This window comes from Pteronotus mesoamericanus, unplaced genomic scaffold (genome assembly GCF_021234165.1).
Source record: "Pteronotus mesoamericanus isolate MK-2021 breed Mesoamerican mustached bat unplaced genomic scaffold, CSHL_Meso_final contig_105, whole genome shotgun sequence".
NCBI lineage: Eukaryota > Metazoa > Chordata > Mammalia > Chiroptera > Mormoopidae > Pteronotus > Pteronotus mesoamericanus.
This window is the reverse complement of record NW_026555006.1, coordinates 9,708,528-9,727,639: the sequence shown is the minus strand read 5'-3', so window position 1 is coordinate 9,727,639 and position 19,112 is coordinate 9,708,528. Positions and strand designations below refer to the sequence as shown.

Sequence of the window (19,112 nt, the reverse complement as noted above, 5' to 3'; positions counted from 1 at the left end):
TCAAAAGAAACTTAAGAAAATGAGCAGATAAGCTTCAGACCAGGGGACTACAAGGGAGGACCCCGCAAAAAAGGATTTACCTTCTGGAGGGCAGGCCCCTTGAGGCACAGTCCTCTCCCATTAGATGAGTGTTCTAGGACCCCATCTGTATCAGTGTTGCAGCTGGTGCTGGTGTGAGAGGATGCATTTAGCTTCAGTGAATTTTTTCTGAAAACTCTTTCAATGATGGGTGATTTATGAGCACACGTGCCCACACCGTGCTGAGTGTTCAGTAGTTTTTGACCGAAAACGGCATGACCCCTGTGCCCTACCCTCCCTATTTACCTGATCTTGCCCCCAAGTGACTTTTTTTCTTTGTTTCCCTGATGAAAAAAGTCCTCAAAGGGAAACATTTTGCTGATGTGGAAAAGGTAAAACAAAAACACCTGAAGCACTAAAAGGCATCAAAATCAATGCATTCAAAAACTGTTTCAAGCAGTGGAAAAAATATTTCGATAGGTTTAATGTATTACATGGAGAGTACTCTGAAGGTGACTGAAGTTTAAACATGTAAGAATACACAATTTTTATAAATAAATTCTGGTTTTTCGGGGGACACCCCTTGTCTATTTGCAAATCGTATACCTAATGATAGACTTGTATATAGAACTCTTATAATACAATAATGAGGACAAACAATTCAATTATGAAATGGGTAGGAGATTTGAATACAAACTTCACCAAATGGCCAATAAGCACAAGAAAATATGCTAACATCATTAGTGATTAAAGAAATACAACTTAAAATTACAGTTAGATACTACTGCATACCTACTAGAATGGCTAGAATAAAAAAAAATTGACAATTATTAAGTGTTAGAAAATTGTGGAGAAGAGGAACCCTTTTCCACTGCTGGTGGAAATGTAAAATACAGCCACTTTGAAAACGGAGTTTGGCAGTTTTTTAAACATGACTGACCACACAAGCCAACAATTTCACACCTAGATACTTACCTTAGCAAAATAAAAATATATGCCAACACAAAGACTTGTATGTGTATATTCATATAGTACTACTCATAATACCGCCAAAATGTTAACAAATCAAATATCCATCATGGTTTCACCAAATGGTTAGACAAGTTATGGTATATCCACACAATGGGATAGTACTCAGCAAGGAAAAAAAGGACAAACTACTCAAATGCTCAAGAACATAAAGTACATCTTGGAAACATTATGCTAAGTGAAAGGAGGCAGATACAAAAGAATGCACTTTTTATGAATCCATTTATACATAATTTCTAAAAAAGAGTAACTATTAATATAGACAGCAGATAAAGAGTTTTCTATGGGCGAAGGACAGACAAGCACAAGGAACTTTTTAGGATTACAGAAGTGTCCTAAAATTGGATTATGGTGATGATTACACAATTGTGTAAATTTAATAAAAAAATCACTGAAGTATACATTTAAAATGGATAGATTTTATGGTATATAAATTATACCTCAAGCTCTTAAATAACTTTTTACAAGCTGAGCTATAAAAAATGAAATGGAAAGAGATCCACAGGATATTAATAGGGTAAAAAACAAAAACAAAAAGGAATATACAACAAATTATTAATAGTAGTTGCCTCTCAGAGCAGAAATGGCAGTTGAAAGAGATAGAAAATTTTTCACTTCATTATGTAATTTTTAAAGTTGTAGAATAATATGGGTTTATTGGTAACTTCTAGTTTTAATTTGTTTCTATGGTTTTCTTTTTTGAAAAAACTGTGAATAACCATACTCATTAATGCTTCCTGTTTCCCATTAACTTCTAACATAACAATAATTTTTTAAATCCTAGAAAAGTCAACCCAAAGAGTCCATCCACATATAAAGTACATAATTCTTCTTTATTCCTGTTTTGGGATGTCAGACTTGTAACCTAGGATCTTATTTTTCACTACGTATCATGTTCCTCACAGAAGACCTATGCACAATTATAGATTCTTTGACAAAGAATAGCATTCAGTTTTTCAAATAATAATACAATAAATAATAAAATGCTACCATATAATGAGCACCTACTATGTGCCAGGCGCTTTACATACATATTATCTAATCCTTACAAAGCCCTCTGAAGATACATTTAACATTTCCACTTCATAAAAAGTAAGTGGAGGATTGGGGAGGGAAGGGGGAGGCAAGTAAGCTCTAGAGACCGAGTCACTCAAACTTGCTCCCATCACATAGCCAATAGATGGCAGAGCCGGAATTCAAACTCTGAGCCTGTGTCCTTTCTATTCCACCATACTGCCCCCCTCTGTCATCAGAGATTTTCCTGTTGCCCAAGAGACACGCCCTGCAGGGAGGGCATGTGCTCTAGGGGAGAATATTTGCTAGCGACCCTTCTGTGACTGCCAGCAGTACCTTTGCGCCACCGCGCCAAGGTGAACGCCCTGTGTGTCTTTACTACACTGATCGATCTTGACTTAGAAGAGCCTGAGGACCAAACCCAATTCCCTGTCAGGCAGCATGGCCTCAGGACAACAAGTCACAAACACCTGGTTTGAAAACCTAGCTCTGCCACTTCGCCTATATGTGACTGAGGGCAGGTTACACAGTTTCAGCCATTCTAATCACACTCTTGCCTTGCTGGATCACATCTCCATAGCATTTATAGGCGCGGCTGTCTCTGCCTGGAATGTCCTTCCATCTTGGCTTGGAAATCTCTGGATAGTGGTTAAGACCAGTGATGTTAGGTACAGTCTGAGTATGAAGCCTGGCTCTGCCATTTACTAGGCCTATGACTTTGGGAAGCCGGAAAACAGTTTCTTTGGTTGTACAAAGCTATAACTTACACCCACATCTCCCAGTGATGGTATGAGAATGCAGCAAAATAAGGTATGATTAGCCCAACATCTGGCATTCAGGACACAATAAATAGCTGCCATTATTAGAATAAATTAGCTGCCTCACATCTTCTTTGAATTTGTGGAGCAGAAATCAATGAATCGACAAGCTGGCCCTAGCTTCTCCCTGCCCTGTGGCCCCACTGGCCTCTGTGCCTGACCTGGACAAGCCCACCTCTCCCAGGCCTGCGGTCAGTCAGAGGAGGAACCAGGTGAGAAAATGGAGAACACTCAATAAACTCAGTACTGAAAGGCAGCTTTGGAATAGAAAGTAACAGGGAATATGGTGTCAAAAGAGCCACCTTCTGGTTCCAACGCCACAACTTGTGAGTCAGTTTAATCCTGCACAAATCTTAATCACCTTTCTGAGCCTCAGTTTCCTGACAGCAAGAGATAATCTCTCCGGTGAGGCTCTGAAGGAGTCAATTGATTTGAAAGTGTTTTGGAACCAGGAATCCTTTACAGGAAATAAATGTAAAGGATGGAAAACCCACTCCATGCCTTATTAACTGACTGTTCAATGAAATCTTTTTTATATATAAAGCATAGCATTCTCTCTGTACCAGGTAAGCACATATAATAATGATAGGCAAAGGGATAGTGATCAAAAAAATTGAACGTACTCAAACCTTCCTAAGAATTTTGGTAGGAGTAACCTTATAGTAGGAGCAAAGAAAATACTCTCTTCAATCTACTTTATGAATTCCCCTCTAAAGAGTTCCATATTCTAATCATGGCCTATCAGTCACAAAGGTTCAGTGCCTCCGCCTCTAAAATAGAAATCTACCACAAGGAACTGGAAGAATAACCGTGACATGCATTTCAACTTTATTTGTTTGGCAGCCACTATCAGTTCCCCAGTCTTATAGGGAAATGCCTTGTGATCGTGCTTATCCATAAGTAGGACCCCCCACTCCACGATCCCCACCTCCATCGACACCACCTCAGAACCAGGGCTGTCAGGGTCACACTACCTAGAGGGCCCCCGGGACTTGACCCACTGACCCGAGGATTCTTTTTTATACTCTTATTAATGGAAGAAGAAAGCAGTCTAGTATACTTACCCCAACAACTTGGCATCAAGGGAATTTCCCTGGCTAGAGAGAAAGCACATTGCTCTTCTAAAGAATTTCCAGAGAAGGAGATTTCTGAAACTTCATTTGGTAACCTGGTCCATGTCTAGCAACTGTCAACTCGTAGCTATGGGGCAGCAAACAAATATTTGGGGAAGAGGTTGTGCATCGCTTTGTTCTGACTGTGGGAACCAGTTCAATTCTGCATATGTTTTAAATCAGTGGACTCTACCCTATTGGGTGGGGAGATGGGCGTTTCAGAACTAAGAATTGGAAGGTCAGAGGCATACCTGGTTTTATCTTTAGCTCTGTTTGGAGATAGGGTGGAAGCCTGGGGCCTCACAGACAGAATCCAGCTTGCAACAGAGTTCTGTGTGGCTGGTCCTGTATTCTTTTAAATCTTGATGTGAATGCCTTTGTCAGCTCTGGGGGCATGTGTGGGGTTATGCAATCCCTGGTTCCCTCAGGCCCATCCCTCCCTGTTGCCTACACAATTCAATTACTCACTCATTCAATCAGTCAGCAAATATAATCAAGGCCCTTCTAAGGTCAGGCTATGAATTCTGCTGGGTATTCGGGAAACAAAGGAAAGCAATTTTTTTTTTAATTCCTTGCTTTTTTGGAGATATTTTAGTAGGGTTAGATAACAGCTAATAAACCAAATAAATGTTACGGTGTATGCACAGTAAAAAAGAAAGTCAATAAGTCAGGGAATCAGGCATGCTGGAGATGGAAGAGGTAGTTGCTGAAAAGGTGAGACTGGAGTAAACACTTGAAGGACCTGAGGAGCTGACCTTATGAAAGTCTGGAAAAAGTGTTCCAGGAAGGGAAAGAGCCAGTGCAAAGGCCCAGAAGTGGGAACGGCAACGAGGCTAATGTGGTTCATGTGGGGTGTCTGCAACCTGCGAGGTCCCAGGGGAACTCAACTTTCTAAAATCTCTAGTGATTGGTAAAATGAATAAAGCCAGTCCTGAACTATTCCCTACACAGCATCCCCGCTTAGGTGAGGTGTTGTCCCTTGAAGATAAGGTGAGGAAATGTAAACCAAACACTTCCTTTTAGGTCAGCACCACCAACATTCTTCTAAGAACAGTAACTCTAAAACTGCTTCTACCTCCTTCCTCTCCACTGTCACCAAATCTCAATCTTGTCCCTCCTATTCATTCCTCTGCCAACATGCTAATCCAGTCATTCATTATTGAACAGATATCATTAAGTACCTGTATAAGCCAGCACGGAGGCCAGAGGCTGAACAAGAGAGACACAGTCCCAGACCTCCCAGAGCTTACAGTCCAAAGGCATCTCAGCCTTCGGAACTTCATTAGAAGAATCATGCTGCCTCTAACTGGCATCCTTGCATTTAGTTTCTGTTTCCTGAAAGCCATCTTGAATCTGTTGCTGGTCATTCTGAAACTCAGGATGATTCTGGAAAAGCTCCCTATTGGCCTCAGAACCGGCTACCCAGGTGTGCCCCTACCATCAACTCCAGCCTCCCTTCTTCCTCCTGTTGGGCACCATCTGTTCCAGCCAGGGCTGGTCCCTAATATTACCATCTCAGCACTTCTGCCTGTGGAGAACTCCTAAGGCTTCTCCAGAGTCACCTGTAGCCCTACATCCTTCCTCAAACTTTCTCCATTGACTGGAAGTAGGGAGGTACCAATTTCTTTAATCATTTAGTCTTTTTACACTTCCTGAATCTGCTGCAGAGATTTGACCTATCTGATTTCAGGCTTATCACCTATTTTCTGGGTAATTTAGGGAAAGTCATTTAAGTCTCTGGGTACCAGGTTTTTCTTTTGAAAGGTAAAATAGGAATAACAATCCCTTCCCTACCCACCTTGCATGACAATCGAATGGATATGGACATGGTTAGGGGGGTGGGTGAAAAAGGGGAAAGGGATTAAGAAGTACAAATTGCCAGTTATAAAATAATCACAGGGATGTAAGGAAAGCACAGGGAATATTGTCAGTAATATTGTAATAACTATGTATGATTAGATGGTATTAGATTTATTGGGGTGAGCACTTTGTAAGGTATATGAATGTCTAATAATTATGTTGTACACCTGAGACTAAATGGCATGTCAACTGTTAATTGAAAAATAAATTTTAAATAAATAGTTTAACATTTTAAAAAAATTGATACATGATTCATAGGTACTATGAATGTAAGAGGTTAACATTTATTGCTCAATCCCACATGAGCTACTCCCTGTACTGCTCTCCCTTTGACCACTACTCATATAGGCAGTGCAACTTAAAATCAGATTTCATTGGCTTCATAGGTGTTGTTTTCTCCATGTACCTGAACTATTCCATCCTTAGGGGTAGAGAACTTGTATACCTCTCCTGTAAACACTCCATTGCTTATCAAAAAACACAGCATATATGCTACCCCCAGCTTACCTTCTTCTTCCTAACGAAAGTTGGTACCAATCATACACAAATTTGCAGTGTTCTCATTTTGTCAGTGATTAAGATTTGCAGCTCCAAAAAGTTTTGTAAGGCCTTAAAATCAGAGACAGTGTACACCTTTACAACTCCTATCTTGCCGTAGAACTTCTTAGATGTGTGAGTACTGACCTGCCAATTTTAGGGGCAGTAGAGAAGAGAACAGAGAAGAGGATCTGGAGCCCTCTCACTACGGGTCTAGTCCTGCCTCTAATACTAGTTTCAGAGCCTCAGTATCTTCATGGGTCAAATGAGAAGAATGGCAATCTATCTCACAGTTACGGTGACACTTAAATAAGATGAGACATGCCAGAACCTTTTTTAATTATCTGTTTTAAACTCTAGGTAACATTAATTCAACAATCGTGTATTGAGCACCAAATCTGTGCCAGGAAATGTTTTAAATGCTATGGATACAAGGTCAATTCTCTTCGTGGTGTAAAAGGAACCCAACAAGCCACCAATTTAAATGCACCCGGATAAGGGCCAGGTAAGGATACATGTGAAGATGGTGGACTCTGGGGCTTCTCACCATCTCTTTCCTCTGTGGTTGGCAAGAGAGGGCAGAGACTGTCAGGAGTCAAGAAGGAGGACTCCCAGCAGGAACTAATACTTAAGCTTACAGGGGTGTCTAAACTTTCGGCATCTCTGGGCCGCACTGGCAGAAGAAGACTTGTCCTGGGCCACACATTAAATACACAAACACTAACGAAAACTGATCAGCAAGGAAAAGGTTTTAGGTAAATTTACAATTTTGTTTTGGGCCATGTTCACAGCCAACCTGAGCCACAGGCAGCCCGTGGGCTGTGGGTTGGACACCCCTACCAAGATACCAAGGACTTGTGCAGGTAAAGAAGATGAGAGAAGAACATTGCACACAATGAAAACAACAGAGACATTTCATTCATTCATTAACTCAACAAATATGACCTGAGTATATTACAAGTGAGGAACTCTGGGGAAATGCAGGTAAACAAGATAAAATCCCTGCTCAAGGGACACACATTTTCCACATGAGCAGGCAGCCAGGTAAAGATACTTGTAATTCAATATAGTTAGTCTAACAATCACGGTAAACTCAAGGTTCCCCACACAGTGAGTGGCAAATTAAAAAGAACTTCAGGTAGCTTAATACGATTTCCAAGCAGGGTGAGAGAAGGCTGGAAAGAAGGACAGAAGGCAGAGCAAGGGGGTGGGGAGGGGTGGGACATATCAGGTCATGTGACCTTGGGCTAGTTCCTTAACCTCATCAAAGCTCATCTCTTCCACTCCAAAACTAGAGAGAATAATAGAAACTACATTAAGAAGTTGTCGTACAGATAAAAATGAAGTGATGGCTATAAAGTGTTCAGCAGAGCGCGTGGAACAAATTTAGTGCCCAAGCAATGTTAGCTGTTGTTATCATCATCATCATCACGTTATTGTTTTCATTGTTCTTATTTTTGTTAACTTGACTACAGGGAAAACCAAGCGAATGACTTAGGGAAAAGGATGTAGTACAATTTCCTAATGGAAGTCTTAATTTCCTAATGTCCTTGAGGAAGAAGAGATAGGTCAAAATGCATTTTGTTGCCTTTGCCCTAGCCCAGTACTTCTCAAAATCTTACATAAAAAGAACCCTAATCAGAAAGGGAGTGAGTGAAGATTCCTATGAGGTGCCTTCCTAGTTGACTTGGACTTTTAAATATATTCTATCTTAGAAATTCGTTCCCTTCATTTCTGTCATCATCATCATCATCACATCATCATCATCATCATCATCACCACCATCATCATCATCATCACCACCATCATCATCATCATCACCACCACCACCATAGAAAACAAAGCACTTACTCATTTCCAGGCACTGTTATGACATTTTAAATGCATTAACTCATTACATGCTCACAACGCTGTGGAGAGAGGTACAATTATCATTCTCATTTGACAGATCAGGAAACTCAGACAAGAAACCTTCAGTAATTTGTCCAAGATGACAAGCTAATAAATGTCAGAACTGGGATGACAATGCAGGCAGTCTGGCTCCAGACCCTGTGCTCTATGCTATGCTACCTCTCTAATATAAAAATGTCTACCTCTTTAAGGAGCGAACGGCCTAGCTTTATTCAGGTTTGCTACAGTGAGAAAGCCTCGCTAAGGACAAATGCCCATGGCACTCATGTGGCTAAGGGGCTCAAGCAGATGACAAGTTGGCCGCCACTGGGAGATGATTAAAAATCTACCATTAAACCAAGCTGTACTTAGAGCAGACCTTTTTAAAGTAGCTTTTCATCAGGGAATTATATTTTCTTCTTCACAATTTCCTTAATGGCAAGAAAGGCTATATGTTAGAAGAACAAAGGAGACCCAAGGGCAATAAGTAGAAGATTCTCACTAAGGCGGGGCTGAGAGGAGGGAGGGAGGAGGAAAATTAAACAAGCAGAAGAAAAGATGCACCCCTTCTTTTATTCCTATATCATGCTCCAGTGCTACCCACCCCCACCTCCTTGTTCTGCCTTCTTCTCTGGGGGCGCTAACAGTAGCTCAGAGCTCATTAAAGTTTTAACAGACAGATCAATATGGACAGAATGGTGAATTGTCCATCTGCAAATTACCAAGCCCTTCATGAATATTTAAGGAACTAAACTAGGAGGAGAAGAGAGAACCCCAGACTTCATTTTTCCCTCTGAAAAAAAAAAGAGAAAAGAATGTCTGTCGTTTCTGATCACCAGGATATAAAACTGAATAGTCAAATGAAACTAAATATGAACAAGTCTTGGCTAACATCACTTTCTTCCCCAAACCAGCAAGCTGATTCCAATGGAAGACCACTCAAGATAAACATCTGCCTGGCAAAATTCAGAGATGCTCTAAAGCTTGCCCAGCTTCCATGCTTTCTCAAAACACACCATGTTCTCATGCCACAGTGCCTTTGCACATGCTGTTCCTGCTGAGCAAAAGAAGTTCCCCTCACTTGCCTACTCGGAAGGCAGGGCAGTCCAGTGACTAAGGGTGCAGCACTGGAATCAGACTGCTTAGGTTCCAGTCCTGGCTCTGCTATTGTTGGGTTGCCCAAAAAGTCTGTACAGTTTTTTCCATAAAACAAAAGACACATTTTTCATTTTCAATAATAACCTTATTGATTTGGATAGTTTGAGCATGTCAACTATCTTCCACTATTGGCTTCTAGTGGGTAGAGGCCAGGGGTGCTGCTAAACATCTTCTAAAGCATAAGACAACCCCACAGAAAAGAATTATTTGGCCAAAACTTCAATAATACCAAGAAGCTTCACAAACCACTTTTGACATGTTTGGTCAGTTGCAGCACCTTCTCCATAGACAGCAAAATTATTTGTGTTTCAGTTGCATTTTTACCTTTCTTGAAATAATAAAGCATAATAAGCCAAAAATGTTGCATATTTTCTTCGTTCTTCAATAATAAATTGGCTGCACAAAAATTCACCAATTTTGATAAGGTTTTTATAAATGCACGCTGATATGACAGCTGTCACAATACAATCTAATAAAATTGTTTCGAATGAAGTTAAAGACAACTAAGCACTGCGAGAGCCATCACATGGAAAAAATGTAACGGACTTTTTGGCCAACTCAATACTAATTACATGAACATGATATATTACCTAAATTTTCTGTGCCTCTGTTTCTTCCTCAACAAAATGGGGCTAGTAATAGTACTATCTTTATAGGGTCATTATGAAGATTCAACTACATGATACTTGTTAACACATTTTATTCTGCATTGGGCACACAGGAAGGTAGATGTTAGCTATGACGATCAGTGACTTCTTCCACGTTGGGTCACACCTGATCCTCCTAGGTCTGCATGTTCTGTATCCTCTGACCCATCTACCCTGAGCCCCTCAAGAGTTAACCCTTTCCTCAGCTCCAGCCATAGTCACTTCGCTCCCACCACCTATTGTGTCATCGTTTACCTGTCCATTGGTCTCTGTCACTTACACTGTCAGCTCCTAAAGGCCAGGCTTGTATCTAAAGCTAAGCAAGGAAGCATGTACAAGGAGGGAGCGCCATAGTTGTGGCCCTACCTTTGTGACAACACAGCACGCGGCCCAGATGTCCTCGGAGGACTGTTCATGGTGGTTGAACTGAGGCTCCCACTTGTTAATGGGCTGGTCTGCAAAGGCCAAAAGGATGCCCCTCTGGTCCACCAGAGCCGCACGGACGCTGCCTGTCCCAACATCCACGCCCACGTAGTAGCGCCCTGGTTCCTGATCTCCACCAGGCATGGCGTTCCCTTCACCTGCAGTGATCAAAGGCAAAACCGCATGAAGAGCAAGCAGGTCTGCAAAGTCAGGCACAAGATCTCTTGAAAGTGAAAATAAAAGAGGTGCAGCTTCCTGGTGACCTTCTCTTATTTATTCATCCAAGAAAAATGTTGAATGCTAATAAGATGCTAACAGGCATGAGCTAGGTGGTGGATGAACAAGACAGGTATGGCCTCAGACACAAAATTTCCATTCTTGGAAGGGAGTCAGACATTAAGCAATTATGAACTGGATAACTATTTAAGCAAAGTCATAATATCAGGTGAAAAGTGCTACAAAGGTAAATAAAGGACTATAGGAGAACTAAGAATCTGGAGGTTATAGATAACGCACTTGTTTTTAGTGAATTTGTCAAAACAAGGACAGTGGCCATGATATTAAAAAGGAACTTCATCTACTCAGTCATTCATTCATTCAAATAATTATTTACTGAGCACCTATTATGTGCCAAGCACTGTGAAAAACACAAATCTCCCCCCTACTCCTCACTAGGACTCTCCAAGGTAAGTATATTTACATCTCAATGTTACAGGGGATCAAGGTGAGACTCCAAAAGGTACATAACTTTTCTCTTAATGTTAGGTTCGCATGCTTAAGAACAGCAAATGCACATTATTATGACAATGTACATTATACTGATGGAGAAATCGGTCTCTGAGAGGTTAAGGGGTTCAGCCAGCATCCCTCAGGGCAGCCCCGACCCGCCACCCCACATCTGTGAGCTCCCTGGCAGTCCAGGTTTAGGAGAGAGGCAAATACACTGCAGCCCCATAACAAAGAGGCTGGGAATTGGGAAGGAGCCTCGAGGGAGGCAGGATCAGGAATCTGTTAGAGAATCTGTTTTGCTGACAGACCCCTTGTGAGTTACAAGGAAATCCGACTGAAGAACACTCAGGAATTACTTGGCCTTCATTGCCATTCTAAGTCTCTTTGGTCAGATCCGCCCACAGGACACGGAAATCTCATACAGGTTTTCATTTTCCAAATTGGACTTTCAAAGAATAAGAACAAGCCCCCAAGACAACCACACTGGCTACCAGGCTACAAACCCACAGGTGAGCTTGGGGTGGTCTCCATGCCCAGAGTCCAGTTTCCACCATGGCAACAGCGATCTGCACCCTTCCTTCCACTTCAGAAAGGTAATGTTTCCCAGGCAAAATCGCACTGGGGGACGCTAAAACGAAGTCAGCCAGCAGATGTTCAGTCGCTACTTCCTGGATGTGTATTCCAGACAAAAACAGCTTCATTAAAAGTGACTGCTTCTGACTTCATCACAATGATTTCCCAGCGGTGCCTGCCCCCTCTGGCTTGCGGGCTCACTGGCAGGTGGAGAGGAAAATGGGGACGCTGTAGTCAGAACATTGGCTACCTTCCTCTGAGCCTCAGAGAACAACTCTCAGGATCCAGCCTACGGCTTTCTCATCTTCTCTCCCTCGCTAACAGCCCTCTGGGAGCTCCCAGGAACAGCAGCACCAGTTTTCACACCATGCCTTCCTTCATTCATTCAACAGTGATACCTTCTCTTCAAGTCCTCACTCGGAAAATTTAAATGAACAGACCAAAGCAGAGCTCCTCCCTTGGAAGCAAAGATCACCCTGGCCCCATCTTTGACCCACCCTTCCCTCCAGCAGTCCCTCTGCTGGGCCCTTCCCTCAGGACTCCGGAAGGCTGAAAGCCTTTGGCTTAGGGCTGACAGACAGCCTGAGGCCCTCGGCAAGACATCTCAGGCCTCTAGCAGCTTCTCTCTGCCTGCCGTCCAGCCACGTCCAACCCCGTCCTGGCCATTCTCATACCTCGCTCCAGCCATCCCCAGGCTGCTCGCAGGTTCCCAAGCACATGCCCCTGCTGCCCGACTGCCCCCATCCCTTCCACTTGCTCTTCCCTTTCTAATTCCTTCCTCTCTCCTCTGTCTGGTGACCATGGGCTCACACTTTAAGATCCAGGTCAACCATCACCTCTTCAGGGAAGACTCCCTTGCCTTTCTCTGTCCCTTGGTGCCACCAGCGTACCGTGTCCCTACTTTCTGTGAAAACTTACCACTCGGAATTGCAATGTTTTCGTTGTTGTTGTTTCTGTATCTGTCTGTCTTATTGGCTTGAATCTGAAAAAATGGACTATTGATCTCTGCATCTCCAGCTCCTAGCACAGTGTCTGGTACATAGTTTCCAATAAATGTTTTCTGAATGAACAACTAAATCAGTGAAGCAACAGAAAACAAGGATTAACAGGTTCATGCTTTAATATAGTTTACATTCCTAAATTGTATTTAAGTGCACTAGTCTAATGTTTTATCTTGATTCTAATCTCTGTATGCTTCATTCATCCAATTAAAAATATTTACTGGGTTTATTCATTCTAAGACACTCATTTTTTTTCACACCTAGCTTCTCCAAAATCAGAGTGAATCTGATTATCACTGGCATCATATAATTAATTGGTAGCCTTTTCTTTCTTTCTTAGTGGTATGAGAAATAGTGATGCATCTTGCAGTAAATCACACCTGAGATTTGAAGAAATGCAGACTGTGCCAGGCACCCTGCTCAGGTTCAGGATACAATGCTGGACAAGACAGGACAGTGCCTTGGTTCAGAGCTTCCTCAGTTTCTTTACCTTCGAATAGGAGGAAGTTCTGGCCAAGCCAGCTGTTCCGCCTCCCCACTGATCTGGCACACATATCCTGCTTTACTTGGGCTTCCTTCTCCTAGCTTCCCACTGCCTCCATTGTGAAGGGCCCCAGGGGCGCTGCTCCTTAACACTGCTCTGAGCATATCAACAACTCTCTGCCCTTCGCTAGAACATTCCAAGACAACTCTAAGCACCTCGAGGAGAAACAAGGAAACAAATAGAAAATAAAGAATCTATATAAACACTCGTTTACACAGACCTGGTTCGCCACTATCCACACTTCTCTCCATTCTTGCCAGCCCCAATGACAAGTGAAATTCCCCCTGCACCCTGCACCCAGGATGGCCTACCTCCCCCTGTATGGGTTCCTCCCTTTTGACTCTCTCTTCCTCTGCAGGGGCACACCATCTTACCACCCGCCATCCAGACATCCTGACTGATTTCAAGTAAATTCTAAACAGGCAGACTTCCACTCTGCAGCTGATCCGGGGCTTACCACAGTTCTGGAGTTTGGATCTACCTCTTTGTTAAACAGGAAAAGGCCACCCTTCAGGAGAGCCCCCACCTCACTTGGAGAGTGGAGCTTCCCCATTAAAGAGTTAACTCCACCACTGTATCCCTCACGCCAGCCCAGTGCCAGGTACAAGCCATGAACTGGACAAGTCAGACTCAGCTGATACCGTTAACACCTATCCTTAGTGGGGGAAAGAAAAATCAAAGGTACTGTGTTTACTGCGGATGTGATGCACTGCTAGGCAGCTTGCTTGAATTACCACTTTTAATTTGGACATTAACCCTTGAAGATAGCCCGATGAGGAAAATGAGTCGTAGACAGGGAAAGTAGCTTACTCCAGTATGTCATGTCACTAATAAGGAATAGAGTTGAGAAAGACCCAATTCCCTCGGGCTCCATTGCCCCTAAGGGTTTTCTCAGGAATCTACTCTGCCTGATATCCCTCCATTTGTTAAATGTCTATTGGCCAAGGAGCCTGCTAGGCGACCCTGTCTACTTTGCCTAAGACAGGCTAACTCAGAACTCTGCTGTCCTCCTTCAGAGACGGACCCTTTCCCAAAGCCACGCTGCCTCTCTCTGGCAAACCACCCATTTCTAGACCATATCACCAAGGCATCAGTCAGGAAAAGTCAAGCCCACAGGAATAAGGGTGTCATAACTTCCCAGCATGCCTTGCACACAACTCTCAGTTCATGTTTTTCTAAGAAACAGATCCTAATTAAATATTTCAGGTTCACCATGTTTTCCATTATTATGGGTATAAGTGATCTCTTTTGATTGTTTCCAGACCTGGGTCCTGAAAGCAGGGAAGCAGAGAAGTTCAAGCCCTTGGGCAGGTTCCCTGAAACTCAACCCGGTGAGTCACAAAAACTCCGCCAGAGGGTTTTCCTTGCCTTCCCGCTCTGTGCCTTCTGTTCCTGGGTCATAAGTACTATCTGCTGCGCCCTGGGCTCCAAACTGTATTGCAGTGCCTCTTGGGCTCAAAAACTAAAGTCCCTGGAAGATGGAAAACATTCCCTTCTCTAATTTGTTTTATAAAAAAGGATTAGGCCTGCTGTGTGTCTGGCACTTTCAATGTGTTAACCTCTTCTGATTAAAACCCAATCAAGTCAGTAAATCTATCCCCATTGTACACAGTGGGATGGGGAAATCTGCCATAGTCACACAAACAGCAGCAGCAGCACCCATGTTTGAACCCGTTATTTAAAACAAGTCGTAGATCTCTTTCCACAACGCCATCCCAAAACTGAAAGCCAGATCTTTCAGTCACTTCTTCAACAACAGTACCAATAGCAAATGCAGCAACAACTGGCATTTATTAAGCTCTGTGCTGCAAATCACCCACATGATTTCATTTAATTCTCCTAACAACTATTTGAGGTGAGCAGCATGAGCCCATTTCCCAGTAAAGGAGACCGAGGTTCCCCACGATAAAGCTGTGGAAGGTCACAGAGCGCAGACGCAGGGGAGCTGGGACTTGACGCTGAGTTGTGAGGCTCCGAGGCATGACTTATGAATGGTTCCATCTCATTCTTTTTAGGCAAAGATGAATACTCCTCGCAAAAAAAGAAAGAAAAACTGATAGGGATATGGGGAGGGTGGTCAGGCAGAGAGAAAAAGAGGCCATGGACAGTGGATGCCGGGAGAACGCAAAACACTGCCGAGCAACTCGCGCTGCGCTGCACGCAAGTCCTGAGCCCCCCTCACGTCTCAGCCCCCACGGTGCTTCACAGGGCAGAAAGCCTCCGATTCAAGACCCCAGCATGCACTGGACTGATTTTTAGCCCCTATTCATCATCAAAAGATGGCTCTTCGGATAAATATTTATACGGTTCATTAAAGAAGAGCCTGTATAAATATTATCAGAAATGTGCCACAGGAAACCCCAGACTTCACGGCTAGTTCTTCAACAAATGTGCGAGCTGCTCAAATGCAGTGTGAAAAAGGAAAGCGGGACGGGGACATTGGAGGCTGTTCTGGGCAAAGCTGCTGCAGCGATTCTAAGGAGGGGGCCAATGTCACAAACGCTGCGTTGAAAAACAACCATTGAGGGGTTGTTCTCTTTTTTTTTTTTTCCTCCTCCTTTTCCCCTAAATAACTTAATAGTAATAATATTGTTTCCTAAGACTACCGACTTCCAGAGATGATGAGCTTACCTTCAGTCCTATTCCTTAAAGAGCCACTCCTCCAGGATAAATTTGGTGGCTGTGTCCACAGACACAGTGTCCCAGGAATCTGGGAGGGAACTCAATATACTCTTTCGACTTTGATCTTTGGACTTTTCTGGGAGCTCATGTACAGGAGTCCTACACTACTTACTTAGTTAGTTATATTACAATCAGGTTTGGTAAGTTTGGGGGGAAAAAAGATAAGCAATATGTATGCTTTTCCACTTCAGTCTTCTTAACATAAACAACTAAATACCACTTTAGACAAATTTCACATGCTCTAAGATGGCGAGAAAGTTCACGATGGAAAGAAAGGGCTCTTTTGGCTCTCTCACTGGTTTTATCAACAACACACATGGGAGAAAAAGTACAGCTTGCTGACAGGTGCTTTTCCTCTTAAAGTGAAAGGCTCCCATCTCATAGTATTCCCTGAAAGATTAACTGAGATTATATAATGGAAATCCATAGCACAGTGCCTGACATATGGTACATGCTCAGTAAATGGTAACAATTATTAGGACTACTATTAAGTGCCAACCTTCCCTTCCAACACCAAATCACTTCCGGACACCTGAACTCTTTGAACACACATGCTCTACACATAAGTGTTCTCGCCATATCTAACAGCTCAAATTCCAGCAAACAAAGCAAATACTAAGTGCTTTCTCTGCCCCAGGACACTGGGAAGAGGAAGTTAAAAAATATACACTCTCTGATTTTAAAGAATTGATCATTTAATGTAAGAATTTGATTTTTGAGAATCAAATGGTGACACACATTATTCTTAGTTTATGTATTTCAGGCTACACCCAGTGCACCTAGAAAACTGCAGTGGTGGCTTCGGGTCACCCCCAGGATCCCAGCCATACTCTTGGGGCCAAGCATCCTCTTCCAGCCCCACCTTTCTCCACCGAATGCAGACACGCTAGTTAGTAAAGGGTGCCCCAGTTTACCGTTTCCATCGCCTTCCCAACCACTCAGTCAGACACTCAGTATTTTTCAGGGTGCTGAGGATCGTCACGCTCTCACTGAGCCCTTTTGTAAAGATAACCACAAGGCAATTAAAAGAGGGGTACGGTGTGAAGTCAGACAGTAGAAAAGCTGGCTTTCCTTTTGAATTCAAAGTTGGATTCCAAAAGGCAAAAAAAAGACTCACCACATCCCCATGCCTGCCTCACAATGTGACAGCCACAAGGATCAAAACAGCGCCCGTCCTGGATAGTGGCCAAAGAGCATCACCCTCCAAGAGCCCCAAGGCGACACCATAGCAGCTGACACCAAGAAAATATGAAATCCTACCGTGCTAAGGCCAAATGCACAGTACAGGTCCTCAAGAAATCACGGGTGGAGAGTCTGACTTCTCAAATAACTACCCCAAACTTCAACAGCAAACATCACCTGAAAGCAAAGCAAACTCTGAATCTCCCGTGTCCTCTTCAAGAAAACCCTGCTCACTCTCTCCTCTTTTCCATGCCTATGGTTGTCCCCACCCCCCCCCACCCCCGGAAAAAAAACCCTCCTTACTCATTATACTGCCTTCCAAGCCCTTTATGATGCCATACCAAGGCATCCTCTTTGCAGAGAAATGGAGAAGGGACGCCACATTTACACTGTATATGCCATGTGCTGTTTCTCCCATGGACAGCTGAGGACACTGAAATCCCAAGAGGACCAATACCCAGCTGATGGTCACAAAGCCCGTAGGGGAAGGAGGCCATACTCAAATTCAGGCCTGTCTGAGTCAGGGCAGGACTCTTGCTACTAACCCTGAAATGACTTGAATTTTCACACTAACCCAGCTGCCTTCATCCTGGGTATCCTATGGAACCGCAGTCACTCAATCATTGTAAATCCCTTCTCCATGCTCTGATTAATAAAGGCTACCTTATGCCACTGCAAATGCTACAGGAAGAAACACTGGTGTTAACTGAAAATGTTCTGCCCCCTGCTTCACTGTCCCTACATAAAGCACAGTGTAGTGTAATGTAGTAATAGGGGAATTTCTGGGTTGTGAGGGAGGAGAGGATTGTTAATGTGTAAAATTGTCAAATATCTTTAAAAATAAAAGGCCTCTAAGGGCTCTCTGTCCGTGGAGAGTTCAAGAAGCAGTATCAGCAAACCTCTTCTGTGTAAAAGCGTGGTGTTCCTCCCCTGAGACAACGTCCCTCCTTGACTGAGGGCCCCCTCCCACGGGCACATGTGTGTAGGCCAAACGGAAGACAGAGAGAGAGCCCAAGGTCCCCTGATCTGAGTCACTTTATCTCTTACAAACCCTGAGTTCACTAAAAGCTGAAGTTGGGATGTGATGGTTGCAGTCTCATGCCAGGACCCTGGAAGCAGAAAAATGGCCAAACAGGCACAAAGAGAGTGGGGGCTGCTGGCCTGATTCTAAGTGGAGAGCTATTATATTTCAACCCCAATATGCCAATTACAAAGCTAAGCCCGTAACAGGGAAAATTATAAGCAAACGGTGATTTATTATTACATGGACTCTTCTTTTAGAAACATGAATCCCTGGCCTCTCTTTGAATTCTGAATAACATAAACAGACAGCGTGAGACAAGAGTAGGTTTACAGCTGTGAGTATGTGAAAGTTTATTCTTGTATTATTATTTATTAATTATTGTATTATTTTCCATATGAACAACTGTAAACCTACTTTTGCCCCACCCTGTATATGTCTTTTCTTTCCCTCTTGCCATTTTCTTCTCCAAGGGGCTGCTGTTGATTTGCTGATACAGTTAACTATGAAATGATTTTCTACAGAACTAACCAGACCTTCAAAGCAATGCCGTTATCATTAGCATATTGGCCGAAATCCACAGCTTTTCCCAGAAAGCCACTCAAATTAAAAGAACAGAAAAAGCCACCAACCTTAATGACTGCTGTCAGGAAGGGCTCAGGGCGGTATTAGGAAGAGCAACAAAATCCATTCTCCGCAGTCCCCCGAAACTCCTTCCTCAAGACAAGGCCCCGCCAGAGGCTGGCTGAGGTTTCAGCCTATTCTTGGGTTTACCTGTTTACGGAGCATGGCCAACTGACACTAAGGCCCAAGGTGAAAGGCCTAAAGAACGAGTTATTTGAAGATTAAACATTAGATTTGGAGAGCTGCATAG

The 19,112-nt window shown here is 43.2% G+C and overlaps 1 protein-coding gene across 3 annotated transcripts in view; it reads right to left on the bottom strand.

The window, feature by feature from the left end:
• The window catches only part of FGGY (FGGY carbohydrate kinase domain containing), a 385,198-nt gene that overhangs the window by 352,393 nt on the left and 13,693 nt on the right, over positions 1-19,112 (bottom strand). For 2 of the 3 annotated variants that reach the window (XM_054573901.1, XM_054573920.1), the window contains exon 2: positions 10,450-10,664. In XM_054573901.1, the coding sequence (XP_054429876.1) occupies positions 10,450-10,664 (215 nt within the window). Of the gene's footprint in view, positions 1-10,449; positions 10,665-15,984; positions 16,048-19,112 lie in introns of those variants that run through there. The other variant, XM_054573910.1, reaches the window with a different exon arrangement.